We start from the raw sequence: 23429 nt of genomic DNA on the forward strand, positions 1-23429 counted from the left end.
TGTTTTTGACTAAACAGATCAACAAACCAGGTTCTAAAGTTTATCCGCCCAATACTGTTGGCTTGTGAACACTTGATCTACAAAGAGTATTTCTAGACACAAAACTTAGAGAATATTTAGTGTTCTATAATGATTCAGCTTACAGGTTTATTTTGCACATAGCTATTTTAAAACTCTAATTACCACCCTTATACGATCCATCACCCATGTGTTATGTTGAATTATTTAAAGTCCAATGTACTTCATAAACATTCTCATTTTTTGAGTCCAAAACCATAAATAAATACAAACAACACACAAGAGAGTTCTACCTGTGAACACAATTAAAAAGACAAAACTAAACGCAAAGATAAACGACACTCCTCCCTAACGTAACCTATAAGAGCGTCTGACTCATAACTGCAGTGGCGGGAAAGGCCAACCCCGCCATCTTTTAAAAAAAGATAAGAAATGAAGACACCATGAAGGGCCACTAAACTAGAGCTTCTCCACACAAATAATATTAAAGTCTTTCAGCCTTTATCTGTCTTTACAGATTATAAAATGTATGAGGAATCCCTGTCAGGGCAAACAGCAGCATCACTTGCTATTTCAGACAAAGTACAAAAATGATTGCAATAAGCTCCCAGTCTTATTACACCTCCTGTTTTTGCACAGTTGATGTTGGAGACGTGTTCAGCTCCTCTGAAGGGTGAAGTCACACAGCTTGACTGGATGGTGCTTACGACTTCAAGGAACTTCATCCTGTGTTACATAAACTGCATCTGAAAGTCAGCAGAGGTAAAGGTGCTACTGCATACTTTGATATGAACTATAATGACATGAAAATGCGATGCAAATGAATGTAGGAACGACACCTGAGTGCACTGCTAATGAACCCGGAAATGTTTAACCCTGCCCAGTTTTGATCCTTGTTGTAAACTATTTTAACTTGTTACATCTTGTTATGTACTGATTCTAGATCCAATTTCCAGACAAACCACTATGCATCAACCAAAGAGGCCTGAGATTGTTTAGGAAGGATGAAATTATGAAAATGTTGAAAAAGACTTAAAACTGCATGTAAGACTATGGGCAAGCAGCATAGATACAGACACAGACATGAACACAGACACAGGCACAGACACAGACACAGTCACAGACACAGCCATGGACAAGGGTGTGGACACAGGCACTAATATAGGCACAGACACCAATATAGACACAGAAACATAACATAAGCACAGATAATTGCAAACACAGATACAGACACAGACATTGGCACAGACACAAGCACAGGCAGTACCTAGACGAAAGACGAGTTTCTACAAGAAGTCCTTTAGAGAGAGCTGTGCAAAGGGGTCTTGTCCGGGGGCCCTGAGGGGACTCTGGCTGGAGGGGCTAGAGGCGGCGGAGGGCTGGAGGAGAGAGAACAACACAGGGGAGGAGACAGAGGAGGAGCTGCAGGAGAACAAGACCAGAAGATCACACAGGAGCAGAGAGACGGCCTACACAGGCCAGAGAGGCCCGTGAGAAGACACGGGGTCGTGGGTCATTGGGGCAGGGGTTCTAGAACGCTGCGCTCACTGCAAGAGAGGCTCGCACTGGAGCTGCAGGTGCTGGTTGTGGGTCGAGGGTCGTGGGTCTGCATACCTGCGCACTAGACACTGATCCGAATGGGTTGCTTGGCCTCATGACCGGCTGCGTGTACATCATGGACGGAAGCGGTGGGGTCTGAAGACACGGTGAAAAACTCACACCACTGCCCACAACACCACCTCTGTCAGTCTTCAGACACAACACATGAATTATGCATCGGGGGGGCTCACCATGCCGTACGCCATCAAGCCTGTAGGGGTGGTGGCCGGGAAGGCCATTACGGACGGGGGCTGTGGAACACAAGGGGACCAATCAGACCACAGGCAGTTCCCTCTACCCAGGTTCTAATGCCACAATGTTCCAAAATTACCATGGAGACGGGGTTCCATGTGGTGGAGGGGGCAGCTTTGGGCTGCCAGTTCATGCCACCAGTGAGTTTCTTCTCCCCGGGCTGGTTCCAGTGGATATCGCTGCACATTGACACTCACTTAGACATCAGAACCACAACGTTTGCTCTAATGGTCAGATAACAGGATGAACTTACTTTTTGGTTGTGCCATTTCTTATTCCTAGATCTGAAATAAACAAACAAACAAAAATAGATCACGATACAATACGCAAACACAAGTATATTATTAAACTGTGTCAATTCTAACCATCAGAATGAAGTCGTACAGGTATCGTTAGATCATTCCTATGGATGAAGACTTACTTCCAACTAGATTTGCTAGGGAGGAGTCTAGGTCTTCTGAGACAAGCTTCTCCGGGAGCTGGGAGGATGTCTGGCCGGATCCAGCCACAGTGGGCTTCAGAATACCACCTGGGAGGTTTGCAGGGACGAGACGCTGGTTTCAATATGTGACTCATTTTAGCTTGTGATGTATGGCAGATTATTCGAATGAACAAAGAATCACATCGCTGACTAAGTTAAAAAACGTGGATGTGGTGGGTGTCGGGACGGTACCATCAGTGTCCAAACTGGAGGAGGCGGCTTTGTTTCCAAAAACAGACTCAAAGTCGACGTGAAGCTCTCCTGAGCTGTGTGGTGGGACCGGGGGGCCACCATACCCTTCATGGACCAAACAAACCACACACATGAAGCTCCATCAAACAAACCACACACTCATGAAGCGCCTCACGACGTCAGCTTTCCACATCATTTACTTCCGAGTAATTTTAGATTTAATGCTTACTCTGGCAAAATTCACAAAATAACCTCACGGACTATGAGTCCACAGATCTCACACACAACTGAGTATACGGATCCCCAGATCTCACACACAAACCAACATACGAATCCACAGATCTCACACACAAACGAGACTTAGAACGTCTATTCTAAAGGTGTGAAGTAAACACACTTCAGCCACGCCTGGCGTTGGAGCAAACAAAGAGAACATGAGGCAACACCAACAGGAGCTGGAGGACCGGGGGGCATGCAGGCCCCAGGAGCCATAGAAGGCTTCCTCCACCCGTTGGACCTCCTACCTCGGAACAAGCCGGCTACAGCAGCCTCCGTCTGGAAGGGGGAGGGGTTCGGGTGGTGCTGCAGGACTGGTGCAGGGCTGAAGGAGTCTGACGCAGGTCAGGACAGGGAGACACACAACAGCAGATGTTAGAAGAACTTCAACACCACAGACAGTGGTCGTATTAGTCTGAGCAGTTAATATTAGACACGAGACCAGCGTATACACAAAACAGCAGCGCTGGGTATCCGTGTGTGGGAGAGCCAAGCGGCACTGAGTGGAAACAGGCTCAGGTTCACTACTTGTGGCCATCATCCATTTGCACTGACTCAGTGCCCCATGTTCTCCGAGGAACATGGGTGGACATGACTCTCCATCAGGGTACCTGCGGTAAAGTGCTCTATCCGCACCGCTCGTTTGTAATTGGCTGATACAGATGAACTTGAATCAATAAAGGGATTGTATTGATCTACAGTGGAAAAGGAAACAAAATCATTCATGTCCTTTATGTCTTCCAAACCAGATCTATTAATAAATCTATCAATAAATGACCTAGAACTGGAACTTTGAAATGGCATTGATGTGTGGATGGTTCCCTAATAACACAGGAACTGCAAGGGGCAGATCAAAGCAGCCATGATGAGATTTAGCTACTTTGTAACCTTTAAGTTAAACTAAAGGTCAGAATATTAATGCGCTTAATGGACAATGATGTTTGTTATCTAATGACATCACACTGCAGGTCTGGAGGCCACACAGGAACATCCATCACGTTTACAGGAACATGAAGAACTGAAATATGGCCCCTTCCAGTTTCACTGCCTATATTCTTCATAGGCTCATGTTTCTATGTTTTTTATGAACCAAAAAAACATATTTCAGTACTGATTATCTCAGTAATTCAGTACTGTATAATGTTCTTGTAAGTGACATGGCAGGTGAGGTTAGGTTTGGTTTTGTTAGTTGCTGTTTTTGGTTGGGTGATGGTGAAATATACTTTTCCCATATTAAAGGTGAAACAGTTGGACATAATGCAGTAATTTAATGAAGTCTTGTTCACCAGAAAGAACTTAAAAATATGTATTGATGGGAGGATATCAAAGTATGTTTACCACCAAATATCTCATGACCTGATGTCCTAGAGGAAAAACTAACACCATCAGACGACACAACAGGCAGATGAGTAGGGTCGACAACGACTTTGGTTAGGAAAGGGTTTAGACTGGGGATGGAGTCATCGACAGCCTCAGAGGAAGAGAAAGGATCTGAGCAGACGAAGGGAGAGAGAGAGAGAGAGAGAGAGAGAGAGAGAGAAGAGAAGTGAAAAGAAGAGGAAGAACAGGAGGGATGTTAGAATGAGACCAATGTTAACATGCAGTATCTCTGACATTCACACACACACACACACACACACACACACACACACACACACACACACACACTCTACCTCCCCACGGTGGGACCGCCGTCGAGGGCCCAGGCAGAGCAGGAGACTGGAAGGTGTTCTGCAGGTCAAAGAGGTCTCCGTCCATCTTCAGGGCGCTGTTGACAAACCAAGCAACACAGAGGGAGAGCGGCTCAGAGACACGGCACCAGACACCACAGAAGATGAGCAAAACCAGCGAGAAGCTCCGAGACTCACTGTGGCCTCCTGGGCCTCCAGGTGGTGGTGAAGCCCTTACCCGTTGGAGCAGCTGGGTGTGGAGAAGAGGTCGATGGCAGGGGCCGTGCAGATGCTGGCAGCCATTGTGGAGACCGGAGACGTGTCTGTGGTAGCGAACGAGGGCCTCTTGGACAACTCCTTCAGCCTCTGCTCCTAGTGCACACGAGGCCGCTATGATAGGTGCTCACGCCCCCCTGCTGTGAGCTTTTAGCCCAACCTGCTACGTTGTGGACTTGCTGTGGATCTCTGGGTGACGCGTTTCTGGGTTGGTTACCTTCAGGGCCTTGAGTCGGGCCTGCTCTTCCTCCAGTGCGGCCTGCTTCTCCCTCTCGTCCACCTTGGTGAAGGACATGCCGGTGTTGGCTAAGGAGGACACTGCATTGGAGAGCGTGCTCGCCCTGTGTAAGACAAACGCCAAAGCTCTCCGAGTTCTGAAGCTTACACCAATCGTCTGGTACTGCAGCACACTGTGATTAGAGAGTGTTTCACAAAAACACACCGCGCTTGTCAACTGTGGGAAGGCGGATAAATGTTTTTGGGATTTCTCATGGAGGGATGTCCCAGTCTGTCCTCACAATTACACAACTGCAAAAGTTAAATCAGTTATGACGTCATTCAAAGCTATAACGAGATGCATCGCAGGAAGGCTCGTGATTGGTTGGGCCAGGGGATGTGAGGTCGCAGGAAGGCTTGTGATTGGTTGGGACAGGGGATGTGAGGTCGCAGGAAGGCTTGTGATTGGTTGGGCCAGGGGATGTGAGGCCTGCAGCTGTTTTATGCTGCAACTTCGGTCACATGAACTCCAGCAACAGGGCAGGAACGACCCCCAAAACGCCCTGCACACAGCGCCTACCTGCTGGCCACCGTGGAGTCCTTCACCTTTTTGCCCTCCAGAGACGCCAGGTGCTGTTCCAGGGCGTCCAGAAGGCTGCTGGGGGCCTGAAACAACAGGGAGCCTTTATTCAGCTCAACACCGCCCCCAACAGGCGGACGCACACCACACGGTAAGACAAAAGTCTGGCAAAGATGAGAAATCCGTGCAAGTGCAGAAGAGAGACAGTAAAGAGGTACTTACACACACTGTAAACTGAAGGTGAACAGGAAGTGGACAGGTGGGAACAGGAAGTGGACAGGTGGGAAGATAAGGGCAGATACAGAATATAAAGGTGGTATTGGTCAGAGAGCTAGTACACTTGAAAAAGCAACGATCCATTGTTTAATGAACTGTGTGTGCATCTTAACTCACATACACACTAGAACATTACAGAATATTAGAATATTGTGGTTTTCACAAGGTACACTTGCAGGGTTACCGTTTTGATTCAATTCTCTTTATTATGCTTGATGTGAGTGTAGTAATAACATGACTAGCTATGCTACCATGAAATTTAATGACCAAATCTTTCACACGCTGAGTGTTTTCTAATCACGTAGTCAGCTGTGCCCAAAACACCTTTATTTGCTGTAGGTAGTAAAACGTTAAGCAGGGGTAGCGAGAGACTTTGTCGCTCACATGCACCGTCTAGGCCCCTCATGCATTTGGAGGAAGGAGAGACGTACGTCTGGGCAGACCTGGGAGGAGCAGGTCCATCACGCAGCAGGACATTTATCTACGAGCAGGAGAGCAAGCAGTCTCCAGCCCTGAGAGGGGCCACAGGTGAGGGGCGTGATGGGTCTTACCTGGGACAGGTCTGGGATGTCCCCTCGGTCGATGCCCACCTGCTGTGAGAGCGGAGAAGCACAAGGGTCACAACGGGCTCCGGTAATCGGGGCCTCGTCACACCACCAAACTGCAGGAGACGGTCACCTCTGCCACTTTGAGGAACTCGGAGATGCGGGTCATTCGGGTGAGGAACTTCTTGTAAATGTCCAGGCCTTCTTTGCACTGAACCTTCTTCATATCAAAATACTTCTCTGTAAACAGAAAGCAAGCACTTTAGCCCTCATCAGCTGATGAAACTGTAGTGGTCACGTAATGGTAAACACTAATGGACATAATATCCAAATGGAAGCAACATCTAAAGTTAATCGTGTCAGACTCGGATTTGCAAATGATATTTCATGAAAGCCCTGCAAGGGGAGCAGAGATCTCTGGTCACTGTAAGTCAGACAAAGAGGACATTCGTTTCCTCTCAGCGAAGGGTTCATCACATTAGTGGTGGGACCGCACCGAATCTGACTTTGAACACGAGGTCAAGCAATATCTTCTACACACATAGCCATTTCAGCCTGCTGAATGAAGTGGATAAGATTTCTTGAATCATTTTTTTGACATCGACATAAAAATATAGTAATAAAGAAAAAAAACTTACTAGTTATGTTTATTTGGTTATGTGTACTTAAGATGTATTTACCCTTTCTAAGAGTTTTCAAATGACAACACATGACTGACCATGTTATCAGGTGTTCCAATTCTGTAGGAGTGTGTAAAATGTATCAGTCAATGTGCTCAAATATCAGGTGCTGATTCAGTTGTGTATTCATAAACATCCATTTTCCACATAAATGTATATTAAAATCCTGCAGCTTACCCGTGTGTCAAAACCAGTTTCCTCATGGAACAGGCCAGTAAAGGATAATACAGGACCCTGGGACCATCAGCTGACCTCAGAGTACAACAGGGGCCTTTTTCAACTTATCATTGACTGTAAGCTTTATGGCAGACTACCTGCAGTCTGTAGAGGACGTTCACTTAATAAAGTGGTGTGTATTTGCAAGGAAGGGAATCGCCTTTGTACGTATTTACATTTTGAGTCATTCACAGTTGGTTAGAAAACCTTTATTTGCACTGTAACGTAGTTAAAGGGGAGGTTCTGGTTCTGGTTCTGGTTCTGGTGTTGTTTTTGTTCACACCTCTTTCAGATACATTTTTTGTTACACCAAATGTATCAGGAAACACAAGAGTACTGCCTAATACATTTCAGATACATATTCTAGTTTCTTTTTGGTCGGAATGATAAATGTAAAATGTCAAATTTTCCAAAGGATTACTATCAGCATATAAATCTGATAAAGGTTTATCTAGCAAAGGTTTATCTAAAATGGTTTGAAGCCAGACTTGCTTTAAAAGGTGTAGGCCTACTCTAGGTGTGAATATAAAATTCTCATATTTAATTTTCCCCCTGTGAAGTTTACTATATTACAGCTATGTCTCATTTGTCTCATTTTACATATCAAAGAGTTGTTGTGTATCCAGGCTTGTGTGGCGAGTCTTACCCAAGAGGTTGATGATCCCCTCGTTATACGCTGCAAAGAGCCTGATTGAATCTTTGAAGAGCAGCATAAAGGCCGTATTGATGACCCCATTGGTGAGCTCATTGGCATTGACCTACACAGAGAACAATAATTAGACCGCCGCCCCCAAAGGCCTGGTGCCCAATCAGAGACGTAGACAGTCTAACAACAATGGCTGAAACATCGTTCTTCAGATAAAACTGAAGTTAATGTGTAGTGGCCACTCTGAAAGGTGAAAACACAACAGGAATCAAACTGAGGAAGCCATAGAGAGTAAACGCTTCAGGCTGTTCACACTTACATTGAAGTCTAAAAGGGCGTCCATCTGGTTCTGGATGATGGGGATAGTTTTAAGGAGCTTCTCTGTGTTCATAGTTCTCATTACTCCATCAACACTAAAAACAGGTCAAAGGACAGATCAGGAGATCAGGCAGCTGGCCGTTTTGGATATGTGTCCTGTTGCAACAGCTTCATATCATATCAGCATGACCCATTCCTCTCTGTGTCTCCAGGATACAAGCACACCCTCATATGCAATATCTTCTCTTTGTTTTGATTCCCAAGAAAAGTACAGCATATTATTTCTGAGGTTTGACCTAATAAAACAATTGCTACATAACAAACCTAGGTGTTTTCTCATGGTTCCAAAGCAAATGTTTATACACTCTGAGATGATCCTAACTACGCAAACATTCTCATTTATTTATATTTTAATGTGAGATAGAAAGCAGGTCTCCTTAAACGTCTTACCCACGCTTAACTTTTGTAAAATCAAAAGCCACTTGTCGATATGACACTGCTTTTTCATTCAGATATCGGCTGTATCTCCGAATGAACGTGGACATGTCATACCCTAAACGAAGAGAGAAACAGGGCAATGACAAACCAACACACAGAGCTCAACTGTGCTCAATCTGTCAGCAATATACTGCTCTGTAAGCATGTACTGTAATATACTAAATCATCCATATAGAACTGCTTACATATTATGGTTGTAATAATTAGCAATTATTTGCTAATTGATACTTCGATTGTAGTCATTTTAACTTGCAATGTTAAAGATTTATTTCTACATCAATACACTGTACATGCAAGCAGGTATGTACATGTACATCGAGTAGAATCAGTGCCTGGTGATGGCAGAGGTGAGTTCGAACCCACAACATTGCTTATGCTACCTGAGGTGATGTCTACACGATTTCTGTAGCAACTGGAATAGTATAACCAATATAACAATAGTGAAACCAATATAACAATAGTGAACGGTTGTCCCAGACCAAAACCCCTCGCCTGCACATGGACTCAAAACCATGCACAAAGATGAAAAGTCTATTTATGTGTGAGTCTGAGAGGACACACTGCACCTTGTAGACCGCTCTTATCCAGGAAGTTACTGAGGTTGAATAACGTGTTCCTAGAGGCCAAGTACTGAACAAAACGCTGCAACACACACAGAACAGAAGGTAGTCAGACCCTGCAGGTTCCCACACACTCGTACACGCCACTTACGAGCAGACACAGAGGTACGTTAACGTAACTCTGACGACCGAAGGAGCCCGTGGACCCCCCTCACCTCGTTGCCGTAGACCATGAGGTGGTGTGTGGTGATGAGGGACTTGAAGACCACCACCCAGCTGGTGTTGGTGGTCCTTTCAAACAGCGAGTCGGCCAGCTGAGGGACATTTACGTTCATCTCATTGGTGCAGTGGATTAGATCTATAAACCAGACGAAAAGGCATATCGCAAACAGCCACTAAGAGGTCAATCACATACACAGTGAGAAGAAGACAGTCCTCAAGAAAAATCAAAGGACTGATCACCATGTGGTACAGGAGAAGCTGTCATTATTCATACATTATTAACAAAGAGACTTGTGTATCAGTGTATATTACAACTGAGAATAACATTGTTCAAAACGATCTGATAACGATTCTGGAAAATGTGATTTAAGTGGGATTTCGTAATAAACATACAGGTATTGCACAACACCTCGGATAATGCAGGTTGTAGGAGGAAGACTTTTACAGTGAAGTGCCGATACAAATCAAACAAATCAAAGTTATGAAAAACACAACAAAGCAAACCACAATTAGTATATTATCACATACATAATTAGATAAGTGATGACCGTTCTCGCTTTTATCAAAATTCACGTTTGGACTGATCAATGCAACACTGAATTGCTTCCAAATGTTCTAATACTCTAATACGTATATGCAGGGAATACTCTAACGAGGTATTTTGTGCTGTAAGTACTGACAAATAAGACATTTCAGATGAGTGTTCTGATTACGTCATTGTATAGTCCAACAAAGGTAAATATTTCAGTAAAACTAATCCGCGCTAGTTTTCAGCCATGTCGTGGCAAAACCTCACCGTTGTGGTTTAATACTGCACGCCACGTCGCAACAGCAGTATGCATCGATATGCATTATTACCAATCGCAGTATATGATTTTTTTGTTCATATCGTACAGCCCTAATTTCATAACCTGCTTCTGCGAGAGACTTCTGGTGAACTCATTATTCACCCTCCAAACAAAAAGCGACTAATCCTTGATTAAATGTGACAATTAATTTAGCTTTCGCAATTAGGTGAACATTAAAGGGAGGAATAATTCAGCAGTTCGTCCTCTACACCACGATCACGCGTTTATTACAGCTGGTGCTCTTTTGTCTAACAGGTTAAAGTTCAGCAGAGGCGCGAGCACGAGCTGTTCCCCGTAGCGGCACGCGCGCGTCACTAGCGAGCGCGCGCCGTCACCTGCGCAGGTGAGTGGGCGAGGGGTCCGTCATCGCGCGGCAGGTCCGCCAAATGCTGCCACCTCCACCTTTAATTAAACCTGGTAAATCACAGCTAGATGTAGAAAGGTTCCAGGTTCGGTAAGTGCTGAGACACTGAGATCTGGACCTTGGTGAGCAGCAGTCTCTTAAGATGGTTACCAGGCCCCACGACTGCAGCCTTGGTTTGTTGAAATGTGTCCTGATCCAAACCCGTGATGAGAGCCGTCTCCAGACATGTTTGACATGAATGTGCTACCTGTGGCAGGCCCACCGGAAGGATGCTCGGGTGATCAGCCATCAGCTCCTGGTTGAGGAGCGTAAATTCGTCTGTTTTGATGGAGCGGCGGATTTGGAACGAGGCCGGAAACGGTTCTACTCCAGACTGGACTGAGTGATTCGCTAAACTGGCATGCTCACTACACTTATTTAAGGAGGTGCTAGACGTCCACAGACGTTCACTGGTGTTAGTTATAGACGTGCATTAGTTCTAACGTATACGGCGCAAGCAGCCTAGATGTTCCGAATCTGTCCAGTATCAGCATCAGTTTAAATCACATCACTGGAGAGGTTCCCAGTGGGCATGGTGAACACCTCCTGTAATTTCCTGGATGAAATAAAGAGGTTCAAAACGTATGGAATAATAATAACTCATGTAGCGTGTTTCTCCGGCGGTTCGAGACCGGGTCTGCTTGGTGCTCTGCTTGATCTCAACCCCATTTGATTCACTGCAGTTGCAAATCCTCAAGAGATTTCTTCAACCTCCCCATCAAACATTTTGCCTACTTGCATCTATACAAGTTCTGCATATGTGAATGGATCGCATGCCAACGTCCTCCTAACCTTTATAAGCATGCAAACGTTAAAACGTTGCACTATTAGACCCAGCGGAGGTTCTGGCGGGCCTGCCCGTTATGGGACCCGTTAACGTCGCCATAACATCAGCGCGTCTTTACTGGACCGTATGTCGGACTGACACGAGCGATACTTACAGTCCAGATGTTTCTTCTTTGGGCCCATAATTTCGTGAGTTGTAGCCTTGCATACCGTTTTGGACACGGCGGATCCGGTAACGCTGTGCTGGGCCGCCGTAATTCTGTCGGTAATACTCTGGCCCGACATCGTCAGTGCGTCCAAGCGGGCACGGAGGAAATATACGAATCTGGGCGAAAATGGCAACGCGTATATGTGGTCCTGTGTGTCGGAACCCCGTGGTGTACCTCTTCGGCGTCAAATACGGGAGAGAATTAAGATGAAACAGACGAGCGGAGCAGAACCGGGCAGAAACGGGCTCACCACACACCAAAACGACGGATCCTGATCTGATGCGAGGAAATGTCCCCTAGAATCGTTACATTGTTCAAATCCACAGAAAGGTCTTTTTACAGGTCCATTCGCTGACTCATGTCTCATGTCTCATGTCTCATGTGTGTCTCCCCACCGTCTCTCCCCTCCTCTCGTATCTCCAACCTGCGGGTTTAAAGGGCTGAAGGCATGAAGATGAAATGGCGGGCCGGCGCAGTTCCGTGAGAGGCTGCAGGAAATAGGACACGCCGTTACATACTGATCCTGGGTCAGTTATTGTGACTGTGATCCCACCGTCAGCTGCTTGGAAGGAATTAATGCACTAGTTCTCTAATATAGTAAAGGGGATTACATTAAAACGACACGAGGAATTCTCTTAACTATCATGCAATTAATTGTTCAAATGAAAGCTAACTGCTTTAAACGTTTTTTTTTAACTCATACTTCGTCGGGTGGGCTTTACTGATATTGAATACTGATTTTGAACTGTTTTTGTCTACACGTTGAATCTTAGTTAATTGTCTGTATTAAAGGACTAGTCAGTAGTTAAACATCACTGGATCCAGTAAACACTAAGTCGCATCAGGTAACCAGAGGTGCACATTAGAACATTACATTACATGTTTAGATTAACGGGGTTTTATAAATTGGTGCAATATAATTATATATGTCACACTATTATTGACATACAAGTAATGAAAAATGTGGGGATTCAAATTCGTCCTCGATTTCCAAGCTGATTTAACAGCTCAAAAGACCCGTGAACTGTGTCCACCAGGGGGCGACAGCTCACTGACACGCCAACGACAAAGCACTTGAGGTCAGTCACTGTTATTTGAGTTTTAAAGACTTAGGTAACATGACAAAGGGCAATATAATATATATTCAAACAATATAAGGTAAAATAAAAGTAATGAGGTTAAAGTCAGTAAGGGAGAATAAAACAAGTAATATAATTGGAGTGTCAGAAAACCCACCCTCCTCCTGAATGCCGATATTCAGCCTGTATCCACACTGCGATATTTAGTAGGTCTAGTATGCAAAATAATACATTCGGATTTTTTTTGTTTGCTTGTTTTTTTTGCCAGTTTATGCCATTTAGTTTGCATATTTAAAACGTGTCCAAGTTATTTGCTCAAACACTAACAAAATGTGTTCAACAGCAAAACAGTATTTTTTCCCAAAACATTTGACCATAGCATGTATAATTATCACTAAGAAGGAAAATAATTTCACACACTTGCAACACAACTCCCAGGTGAAAGAGGGTTGAGTCTTGATCAGTCTATTAACCAAATTAATTAGCACGGTGCAGTTATGTTAATTTCACAAAAATAAAAAAATTTTATTGTATTGAAAAGTGGTTTTCGTATAGGTATTAGTAGTGGTATTAGTAGAGGTATTAGTAGTATTAGCAGCCCCGTCGACAGGGGGGGACAACCGGGTCTGTTGTCCCGGGCCCTAGGGCCAGGGGGGCCCATCAAAGAGCCCAGCAATTTATTTTTTATTTAAAGTCTATAATTTTTAAATAATCTTGAAATCTTTCATTAATATAAAATTATGTACTCATAATAAGCTCAATGGCTCAAATATATATGTTTTTTACCTATCTGCATATTTTCCATTAAGTGTATACACCCCCGCCTCCCACTGGAAAATGGTTTGATCCAGCACCGACTGTAGCCGGCCAGTATCCGCCCAACAGCGGGAAATACAGTAGTGGATAGTTAAAGTAAATACAGAAATTTGGAGCGCAGAAAAGAAAGGAAAAACATTTACCTGACGAATTTTAAAGTTGCATTGTGTTCCAGGTTTGAAAAGTGCTGGAATTTAGGGTAAAGTACTTGAAAATGCTTGAAATTGTAACTACTTCGTTTCACAACAAATAGCTGTCTGACTGAACAGTTCTCGTGAAGACGTTAAGATTGGGCGTTTTGAAAATAAACAACCATTAAATAATGTGATAAAAAGCGAATTATTTCGAATCATTTCGAGTATATGTATAAATATTTAACTTAATTAAGTTTAACGTGCTGGAAAATATTGAAATGGACCTTTAAAGTGACGTTTAATTCCACATTAAAAACATGACTTTGTTCATTGCGCTGAAGCGCGGCGCGCGCGAAGTTACAAAATTCGAGGTGTACAGCCTGGTTTAAGCCTCGCGAACCGACAGCGCGCGAGACCCTCGCGCACGGGCGGAGCCACTGCGATTACGTCATTTTCGCCCGAACCCTCGCGCTGGGGGGGGGGGGGGGGGGGGGGGGGGGTACATGAATCTTTCTTGTCCCGGGCCCCAGCAAGACTGTCAACGGGCCTGAGTATTAGTATAGGTATTAGTAGAGGTATTAGTGGTATAAGTATAGGTATTAGTAGAGGTATTAGTAGTGGTATTGGTTGTGGTATTAGTAGTGGTATTAGCAGAAGTATTAATAGTAGTATTAGTAGAGGTATTAGTAGTGGTATTGGTTGTGGTATTAGTAGTGGTCAGTACTTTTTCTGCCTACTGGCATCATCAGTTATCACTTGTGTGTATCACTTGCATGTATCACTCTAAGATGAAATCGTTTCATGGTGAACCCAAGCACTTCTACAGAAGCTCCGCCCTTCACTTACCACCATAACTCTGCAATTAAAACACTGAGGTCACATTTTACCACTTCAGCATCTCCTAACCCACTCTCGCAAACACACATATAAATGCACAAACTGTTACGAAACATTTTTCTGTAACGGTCCTGTAATGCAGGACCACTGTAATGGTCCTATAATGTGAGACCACAGTAAATGTCCTGTAATGTGGAACCACTTTAACAGTCTTGTAATGTGAGACCACAGTAACAGTCCTGTAATGTGGGACCACAGTAATGGTCCTGTAATGTGGGACCACTGTAATGGTCCTGTAATGTGAGACCACAGTAAATGTCCTGTAATGTGGGACCACTGTAATGGTCCTGTAATGTGGGACCACTGTAATGGTCCTGTAATGTGAGACCACAGTAAATGTCCTGTAATGTGGGACCACTTTAACGGTCTTGTAATGTGAGACCACAGTAAATGTCCTGTAATGTGGGACCACTGTAATGGTCCTGTAATGTGGGACCACTGTAACGGTCCTGTAATGCGGGACCACTTTAACGGTCCTGTAATGTGGGACCGCTGTAATGGTCCTGTAATGCGGGACCACTATAACAGTCCTGTAATGTGTGACCACATTAACGGTCCTGTAATGTGGGACCACTATAACAGTCCTGTAATGCGGGACCACAGTAACAGTCCTGTAATGTGTGACCACATTAACGGTCCTGTAATGTGGGACAACAGTAATGGTCCTGTAATGCGGGACCACTATAACAGTCCTGTAATGCGGGACCACAGTAACGGTCCTGTAATGAGAAGGCAAGACTTCTCTGAAATGCCTGTGACTGAAATTCATGATGCATAATTTTCTAATATCATGCCACTGAAAGAAAGATATCCCAACAGACTAATCATTCATTTAAATTTAATAATTCATTTAAATAAATCTCACAAAGTGCCTGACCGATAAAACCCATGTTAATTAGGTCCAATTGATGAAAATGTGATTTTCAGTCTGAAGCATCAACATTCACCCACAGCGTGTCAATACCCCCCCCCCCCCCCCCCCACATCTTTGGAGGACAACTTTGTTTTTTTGTACAGATCAAATGAAAACAATTCTGTATAATACAGTACAATAATGATAACAATAATTGGGGTTAGGTGGACCATACAGGAGAGGAGAGAAAAGAGGAGGAGAGAAAGTAAAAAGGGAAAAGACAGAAGGGTAGAAAGAACAGCTCAAATGATTCACCAACCGCTGCTCTAAAAGTAGAGCAGAATATGTACCTAAGACATACAGCACAAATGACTGTGATGTGTATGTGTGTGTGTGTGTGTGTGTGTGTGTGTGTGTGTGTGTGTGTGTGTGTTTATGTAAGTGCAACAGTGGATTCATTTGTCACGAAATGCACTTTTTAGGAAACTTTTCAACCAAACGTCCCAATCAAATTTGCCCCTCTACTCCCCACACCCCCCACACCCCACCACACACACATCTACCCCCTCACCCCCACACACACCTCCCCACACCCCCCACACACATCTACCCCCTCACCCCCACACACACTTCCCCACACCCCCCACACACATTTACCCCCTCACCCCCCACACACACCTCCCCACACCCCACCACACACACATCTACCCCCACACACACCTCCCCACACCCCCCACACACACATCTACCCCCTCACCCCCCACACACACCTCCCCACACCCCACCACACACACATCTACCCCCTCACCCCCACACACACCTCCCCACACCCCACCACACACACATCTACCCCCACACCCCACCACACACACATCTACCCCCTCACCCCCCACACACACTTCCCCACACCCCCCACACACATCTACCCCACCTCAAACACCCCCCAACATCCCACAGAAAACAGCCCCTTCAGTGGCCGATGAAAACATAATTCCCAGACTCAGCCCCCTGCCGAGACACTAGTGCCCGATGACAGGGGCAGATCGCAGCGCCAGGAGACGGGGGGAAAATTGCGGCCGCTGCTCATGTTCCCGACAGCGGTGAAAAGATTAGTTCAGCGAGCTGCCATTTGATGGATTTTCCCATGTTGTGCAGGACAGCCAGCATTGTTAAACTGTTCGGATAATGCGGGCCTGTCTTGGCCCTGGATGGCGTCGTGGGCCAGCCCGTACGACCCGTGATGCAATGACAGACATTCGCGTGTTTGCTGCGAGGACAGAACACGTGGTGCTGGGCTGAGACTCCTGTTTCAGCCGACCCGGGTAAGACACAAGCCACCCTTCCTTCTGCTGGTCTAGTGATGCTCTGGACGGTCCGAACCGCCGTGATCCACGTGTCATGTGCTGTCTTTATTTCCCTTTCTTTCCAGGTGCTGTAATGGAGCTAACATGTATTCTTTTACTTTTATTAAACGGAATGTCTTTGGCTGTTACGCAGTTCAACGGTTATAACTGTGACCCTGCGTTCCACAGCAGATTCCCAGGTGAGATAATTGCAAGGGACAAAATTGGCACGTAGCTCAAACACCTGAACAGTGCCACGTCTCCGACTGGACCAGGTGCTCCTTCTGAGGTTTAATATCCTCTGTTTCCATCTCTCCCGGAAGGTGACCGAGATATCAGCGTGTACTGCGGCGTGCAAACCATCACGCTGAAGATCAACTTTTGTCCTGTGCTGTACTCCGGCTACGCCGACGGGGATCTGGCCTTGAACGGCAGACATGCTGATGGACACTGCAGGGGCTTCATCAACAACAACACGTTTCCCACGGCGTTGCTGTTCAGTGTCAGTCTCAGCACTCTGGAGGCTTGTGGCAACACACTGGTGGTGAGATACATCACACTGCTGGACACAACACTGCTCCGAGCATCACAGCCAAGCAGAAATAAGAGAATTGTGTTCCATCAGAATCCGTCGGGTTCTACAGACAATAGATAGGTTTCTGTCAGGTTCTATAAGTTCTATAGGGTTCTGTCAGGTTCTATAAGTTCTATAGGGTTCTATAGGTTCCATTCTTAGGACAAAGAATAGGGTTCCATTTGTTTGTTCAGACGTTCAGCAATGCCATATAGCTGTGTGCCCTAAACATAATGACTTACTGGATGCATTGGTTTTAATGTGTTATGAAAATATTTTTGCCATAGCTTGCCATAGCTGGTCTTTGGAAGTCAAAATGATGCATGAATATCTACACTTAAATAAATAATTCCTGGGGACTGATTGAGATGTATTGAAATAACTGTTGCGTGGTTTTGCATGTTCTCAAGCTGCATTGCTCTGCAGGTTTCTGCAGGACAGGGCAGCAGTGCGTATGGCAACACCTCCCTGGTGCAGATAGGGAGTATTTCAGGTTACATTGACACCCCTGACCCTCCAACCATCATTAGTTACCTGCCCGGCCTCCTGTATAAGTTCAGCTGCAGTTACCCTCTGGAGTACCTGGTGAACAACTCCCAACTGGCCTCGTGAGTCAACCCCGTGTGTTCAAACTGACAGATTCATAGCAGACGTGTATGTTCAACTTATCATTTGCTGATTGTATTTTTTAAATTAAGAAAGATCTTGATTTTAGTAAAACATTTCAAGTTTTAATACCACAATGTTTATGGGAAGGTTTATACTGCTGGTAATGACCTTTGACTATGTAATCTTTAAACATTGATGTTTTGTGAATATTATGTGTTTTGTGTTTTTCAAGTTCATCAGTTGCAATATCAGTTAAAGACAACAACGGCACCTTTGTGAGCACCTTGAGTTTGATTCTTTACAACGTGAGTGTGTCTGATGTCATTTCCTTCACCCATGTGTCTAGCATCCATAAAAACTGTCTGTGTGGGATTCTGCTTTAAACACTGATGTATTATTTTCACTGTACTTAGTCTGATAGACACAAATCTAAGCACAAGGCATTTCTCATTTGGTTAAATAATTATTACACATATAATTACATAAAATTGTTGTTGACCTTGGAAGGTGAGAGTTTTGTGAACATGAGTGTTATTTGATTGACAGGACTCCCTGTTCAGTCAGCAGCTGTCGGTCCCGATGGCGGGACTGGCCCTGAAGACCAGGGTCTACGCAGCGATCAGGGCTACCAACCTGGACAGAAGGTACTGTAGACTACACATCTCCATCCTTTAAGCCATGCACGTGAATGACCGTAATCGGGCTGTGGTTTCATCTTTCCATCAAAAGAGCTTCTTTAAGACCGGAGCTGGTCATTGTGTTCAAATGCAATTACCACAATTACCCTGTGCATGATAATGACGGAATGGGTGATAAAACAGAAGAAGAAGAAGAAGAAGACTCTTTGTCACCAGAGCTGTTTAGTTTCTCCCAGGACGTTTTTCTGTTCCATGTTAAAAATGTTTTAGCTGAGAGTTTTGATTGCCATCAGTAACACAAATGGTCCTTTGCCCCTGCTGACAGGTGGAATGTCGTGATGGATTACTGCTACACCACGCCCTCTGGGAACCCCAGCGATGAGATACGCTACGACCTTTTCTTTGGGTAATTTCACATTATCTAATATGATGGTGCACATTCACCAGTAGAGTGCACATTACCTGTGTGTGTGTGTGTGTGTGTGTGTGTGTGTGTGTGTGTGTGTGTGTGTGTGTGTGTGTGTGTGTGTGTGTGTGTGTGTGTGTGTGTGTTTTGTTTTCACCATCACATTTTGCTGAATTTCACGCAGGTGTCATAAAGACCCCCAGACCACTGTTTTTGAAAATGGGAGGAGTCAGTCTGGCCGCTTTGCCTTTGAGGTCTTTCGCTTTGTCAAGCACAAAAACCAGAAGATGTCCACCGTCTTCCTGCACTGCGTGACCAAACTGTGTCAGCTAGACGACTGCGTCATGCTGATGCCGGTAAAGGTTCCATTTATACACGACAGAAATACGTACTGTACGCGTTGGCTGCGTGTGCTGCTACGTCAAACACGCGCGTCTGATCAGCTGTAGCCCCATTACGGCAACACTGCCATGATGAAAATAATAACCAGGCACTTCTGTGAGGGAATCTCACCCAAGACATGATGTTACAAGAATGAAAGGTGATGTAAGTCTAGCCCTTCAGGGGAGATGCACTGAATATTTGATTATTGCTATCAGGTAGACGGTGTGCTGATAAAACACTGTCACTCATCAACAGAAAAACACTGTTGTTTGCTCTTTGGGGAATGGCAGATATAAAATAATGAGAAATAATCTGTTTGAAATGGAGCATAATACAGTGAGGATGGTGTCCTGTAGATCTGTGGGAAGAGGAGGAGGAGAGAGGAGAATGATGCTTCTGCTCCTTCTGCTGGAGACGCTGTCATAACTGCAGGCCCCATCATCACGCGTGGTGGTAGGAGACCACAGCACTCGTGCAATCTTCTAGCCTGAAGCCTCATAGATCTGGAGAACCTTCTCCCTCACCATCACCAACCCCTGGTTTTGCTTCTCTCTTTTCAGATGAAACGCCAACCAGCAACTCCCAGCTTGGTAGGTTCTTGGCTTTTCTTTATTAAAAGACCTCAGGAAGAGTGTTTTGTCCAAAGCTGAGACCCTGGAGGTTACAGTACAGCGTGTAGTGGGCGTTCTCCAAGCACTAATGCTGGAGAAGACTGAATAAACTGCTCTGACGTCTGTAATGGCGTATCTTACAGTATCTTCCTTCTTACGTGTTATGTGAAAGGTTTTGTTGTCCTGTGTTATGGTAAAACCAGAATTTCTCTGTGCATATTGTAGATAATAGTATAATTAAGCATTCATTTATTTTATAGTAGCTTTTCTGATTATTTTTCTGATTCTTTCTCTTTCTCTCTCACTCTGAATTTATTGGCATGACAATTTATAGCATAGACCAAATGTCAAAATGGCAAAGTAGCAATTACAATCAGCATCTACATTTATCAAGAAACATGAACAGGCAATAATTTCAAGTACAAGAAACAGAATAATACATTTACACCTCCACCCACACATATTCTCTCTCCTTCCTTCCCTCTCTCATTTTATTCTCTTCCCCTCTCTCTCTCTCTCCCTCCCTCTCCCTTTCTCTCTCTCCCTTTCTCCCTCTCCCCCCCTTTCTCTCTCTCTCTCCATCCCTCTCCCTCTCTCCATCCCTCTCTCTCTCTCTCTCCATCTCTCTCTCTCTCTCCATCCCTTGTTTTCACACCTCACAGCTCCTGCAGGTGGTCACACCTTCCAGCTGGATGCGGTGACCAGTGCGCTGGTATCAGGGGTGGTTCTGTTGGGTGTCATCAGCCTGGGCTGCTTCCTGCTGTCGCTGAGGCTGCTGCGAGGATCCAGTACCTCCACCCTGACTCCAACCTGGACCCCCAGCTTCAAATGAACAAACCCGTCCCTGTCTCCACCCTCACTGTCTCCACCCTCACTGTCTCCACCCTCACTGTCTCCACCCTCACTCCCACCACCCTCACTGTCTCCACCCTCACTGTCTCCACCCTCACTGTCCCACCCTCACTGTCTCCACCCTCACTGTCTCCACCCTCACTGTCTCCACCCTCACTCCCTCCACCCTCACTGTCCCACCCTCACTGTCTCCACCCTCACTGTCTCCACCCTCACTGTCTCCACCCTCACTGTCCCACCCTCACTGTCTCCACCCTCACTGTCTCCACCCTCACTCCCTCCACCCTCACTGTCTCCACCCTCACTCCCTCCACCCTCACTGTCCCACCCTCACTGTCCCACCCTCACTGTCTCCACCCTCACTGTCCCACCTTCACTCCCTCCACCCTCACTGTCTCCACCCTCACTGTCCCACCCTCACTGTCTCCACCCTCACTGTCCCACCCTCACTGTCTCCACCCTCACTGTCTCCACCCTCACTCCCTCCACCCTCACTGTCTCCACCCTCACTGTCTCCACCCTCACTCCCTCCACCCTCACTGTCCCACCCTCACTGTCTCCACCCTCACTCCCTCCACCCTCACTGTCCCACCCTCACTGTCTCCACCCTCACTGTCCCACCTTCACTCCCTCCACCCTCACTGTCTCCACCCTCACTCCCTCCACCCTCACTGTCTCCACCCTCACTGTCCCACCTTCACTCCCTCCACCCTCACTGTCTCCACCTTCACTGTCCCACCCTCACTGCCTCCACCCTCACTGTCTCCACCCTCACTGTCCCACCCTCACTGCCTCCACCTTCACTCCCACCACCCTCACTGTCTCCACCTTCACTGTCCCACCTTCACTCCCACCACCCTCACTGTCTCCACCTTCACTGTCCCACCTTCACTCCCTCCACCCTCACTGCCTCCACCCTCACTCCCTCCACCCTTACTGTCTCCACCCTCACTCCCTCCACCCTCACTGCCTCCACCCTCACTCCCTCCACCCTCACTGTCTCCACCTTCACTCCCTCCACCCTCACTGTCTCCACCCTCACTGTCTCCACCCTCACTGCCTCCACCCTCACTGTCTCCACCCTCACTGTCTCCACCCTCACTGCCTCCACCCTCACTGTCCCACCCTCACTGTCTCCACCTTCACTGTCCCACCCTCACTGCCTCCACCTTCACTCCCTCCACCCTCACTGTCTCCACCCTCACTGTCTCCTCCCTCACTGTCTCCACCTTCACTGTCCCACCCTCACTGTCTCCACCTTCACTCCCTCCACCCTCACTGCCTCCACCTTCACTCCCTCCACCCTCACTGTCTCCACCCTCACTGCCTCCACCCTCATTTCCTCCACCCTCACTGCCTCCACCCTCATTTCCTCCACCCTCACTGCCTCCACCCTCATTTCCTCCACCTACCCTGCACTCTTCTGTTGAATATGACGTTGGGTATTTGTTTCAGTGTCACTTTGTCTAGACCTGACGCTGGTTTTTCTTTCATGAGGTTTCATACGTTTTTTAGCACTCGAGTTCTGTTATTCTGCTGGGCTGTATGTGTTGTCTGAGCATGAAAGATGATCTAAAGGTTTCCTCTTAATACCCCAGCTCATATTGATATCTTTTCAGGGTCTCTGATCTGTTATATAAGTCTGAGGTGTTGAGGTATTACTTTTAGAATTAATTGTGTGAATATGTTTGTTTGTGTGCATATCCATACTGGAAGTGTAAGTCTGATTCAGTATAATATTAATAATACATGTATAATGTTGAATGCAATGTATGTGTCTATGTGAAACTTTAGGTCTATTTCAAAATGTGTTTTCGGTACAAACCACTGCCGTTATTAAATGTGATTATTTACTGATTCTGAAACATTTGTATTTATATGAGCTCTGCATAGATCTGTATAAGTATAATACTGATTCATTACATTTAATTATTATTTTGTTTGTTTCTTCTAATGAGCTTCCAGTATCAAATAAACTGGATTATTAATGTAGCTTTTCATCTATTAAAATCAATGACTGTGTTTCAGTGGCTGAATTTCCTAGAACCCTGGAGATGCCACTGAGGGCAGAAATGCCCAAGCCAATAAACTCAAGAGATGATCCTCCATGTCACTCCAGATGGTGTTCAGCGTTTCTTCTGATACCTGCTGTTTTCAGCAGGAGTGTGAGTCAAACTTTTAGTTCATTCAAAATCCTGAAATTTTTTTCTGAAAAGTGTTCAGAAAAAATTATTACTGCTTTTTTGTATTATAGGATATATTACTGCATTAAAGTTGTTTTGAAAACAAAACCTTTCCCTCTTGTTCTTATTGCATAACTTGAGCTGAATGTTTAGCCCACATGCCTTTCGTTTTGAACTGCATATGTCATCATAACCTTACAGGCATGTCTGGATGTCTGCAATGGTTCCGGTGTTTGTATGTTTTTTACAATGAGTTTACAAAGAGAGATAGGCCATGGAGCTC

At 45.5% G+C, this 23429-nt stretch overlaps 2 protein-coding genes across 10 annotated transcripts; one reads left to right on the forward strand and one right to left on the reverse strand.

The window, feature by feature from the left end:
* Nucleotides 1–133: 133 nt before the first annotated feature.
* Nucleotides 134–11848, reverse strand: picalmb (phosphatidylinositol binding clathrin assembly protein b). 7 transcript variants are annotated; one of them, XM_076976116.1, is made up of 24 exons: nucleotides 11714–11848; nucleotides 9515–9657; nucleotides 9306–9381; nucleotides 8692–8794; nucleotides 8243–8336; nucleotides 7924–8035; nucleotides 6515–6621; nucleotides 6388–6429; nucleotides 5783–5794; nucleotides 5561–5646; nucleotides 4982–5105; nucleotides 4727–4854; nucleotides 4492–4586; nucleotides 4157–4309; nucleotides 3430–3513; nucleotides 3067–3153; nucleotides 2543–2647; nucleotides 2291–2398; nucleotides 2123–2153; nucleotides 1949–2048; nucleotides 1809–1868; nucleotides 1633–1713; nucleotides 1286–1397; nucleotides 134–764 (listed from the first exon to the last, which is right to left on the reverse strand). In XM_076976116.1, the coding sequence occupies exons 1-23, from the start codon at nucleotides 11841–11843 to the stop codon at nucleotides 1305–1307; spliced, it is 2154 nt and encodes a 717-aa protein (XP_076832231.1). In that variant the 5' UTR covers nucleotides 11844–11848; the 3' UTR covers nucleotides 134–764; nucleotides 1286–1304. The 7 variants fall into 7 exon arrangements, with proteins under 7 accessions (XP_076832231.1, XP_076832230.1, XP_076832233.1 ...); XM_076976115.1 differs by having other exon boundaries at nucleotides 4727–4860; XM_076976118.1 differs by lacking the exon at nucleotides 5783–5794.
* On the forward strand, nucleotides 10591–21263 carry zpld1b (zona pellucida-like domain containing 1b). Of its 3 annotated transcripts, XM_076976125.1 has the most exons (13): nucleotides 10591–10712; nucleotides 12206–12294; nucleotides 16702–16868; nucleotides 16976–17089; nucleotides 17213–17433; nucleotides 17890–18071; nucleotides 18305–18377; nucleotides 18619–18716; nucleotides 19036–19116; nucleotides 19301–19472; nucleotides 19857–19953; nucleotides 20061–20090; nucleotides 20774–21263. In XM_076976125.1, the coding sequence occupies exons 4-13, from the start codon at nucleotides 16984–16986 to the stop codon at nucleotides 20941–20943; spliced, it is 1230 nt and encodes a 409-aa protein (XP_076832240.1). In that variant the 5' UTR covers nucleotides 10591–10712; nucleotides 12206–12294; nucleotides 16702–16868; nucleotides 16976–16983; the 3' UTR covers nucleotides 20944–21263. The 3 variants fall into 3 exon arrangements, with proteins under 3 accessions (XP_076832240.1, XP_076832238.1, XP_076832239.1); XM_076976123.1 differs by lacking the exon at nucleotides 10591–10712 and having other exon boundaries at nucleotides 12155–12294; XM_076976124.1 differs by lacking the exon at nucleotides 10591–10712 and having other exon boundaries at nucleotides 12157–12294; nucleotides 16707–16868.
* Nucleotides 21264–23429: the final 2166 nt, after the last annotated feature.

This window comes from Brachyhypopomus gauderio, chromosome 16 (genome assembly GCF_052324685.1).
Source record: "Brachyhypopomus gauderio isolate BG-103 chromosome 16, BGAUD_0.2, whole genome shotgun sequence".
Lineage (NCBI taxonomy): Eukaryota > Metazoa > Chordata > Actinopteri > Gymnotiformes > Hypopomidae > Brachyhypopomus > Brachyhypopomus gauderio.

What these genes read in the sequence shown, in the direction of transcription:
- picalmb (XM_076976115.1), bottom strand. Translation starts at nt 11,843, where the DNA reads ATGTCGGGCCAGAGTATTACCGACAGAATTACGGCGGCCCAGCACAGC. An exon ending in ACGCCCTTTTAGACTTCAAT is followed by an intron (nt 8,036 to 8,242) that starts GTAAGTGTGAAC and finishes TTCTCTGTGTAG; the next exon opens with GTCAATGCCAATGAGCTCAC. An exon ending in AGGTCATGAGATATTTGGTG is followed by an intron (nt 3,514 to 4,156) that starts GTAAACATACTT and finishes TTTCCACTGTAG; the next exon opens with ATCAATACAATCCCTTTATT.
- zpld1b (XM_076976125.1), top strand. Translation starts at nt 16,984, where the DNA reads ATGGAGCTAACATGTATTCTTTTACTTTTATTAAACGGAATGTCTTTG. An exon ending in ACTGCGTCATGCTGATGCCG is followed by an intron (nt 19,473 to 19,856) that starts GTAAAGGTTCCA and finishes GGTGTCCTGTAG; the next exon opens with ATCTGTGGGAAGAGGAGGAG. An exon ending in CCCCATCATCACGCGTGGTG is followed by an intron (nt 19,954 to 20,060) that starts GTAGGAGACCAC and finishes CTCTCTTTTCAG; the next exon opens with ATGAAACGCCAACCAGCAAC.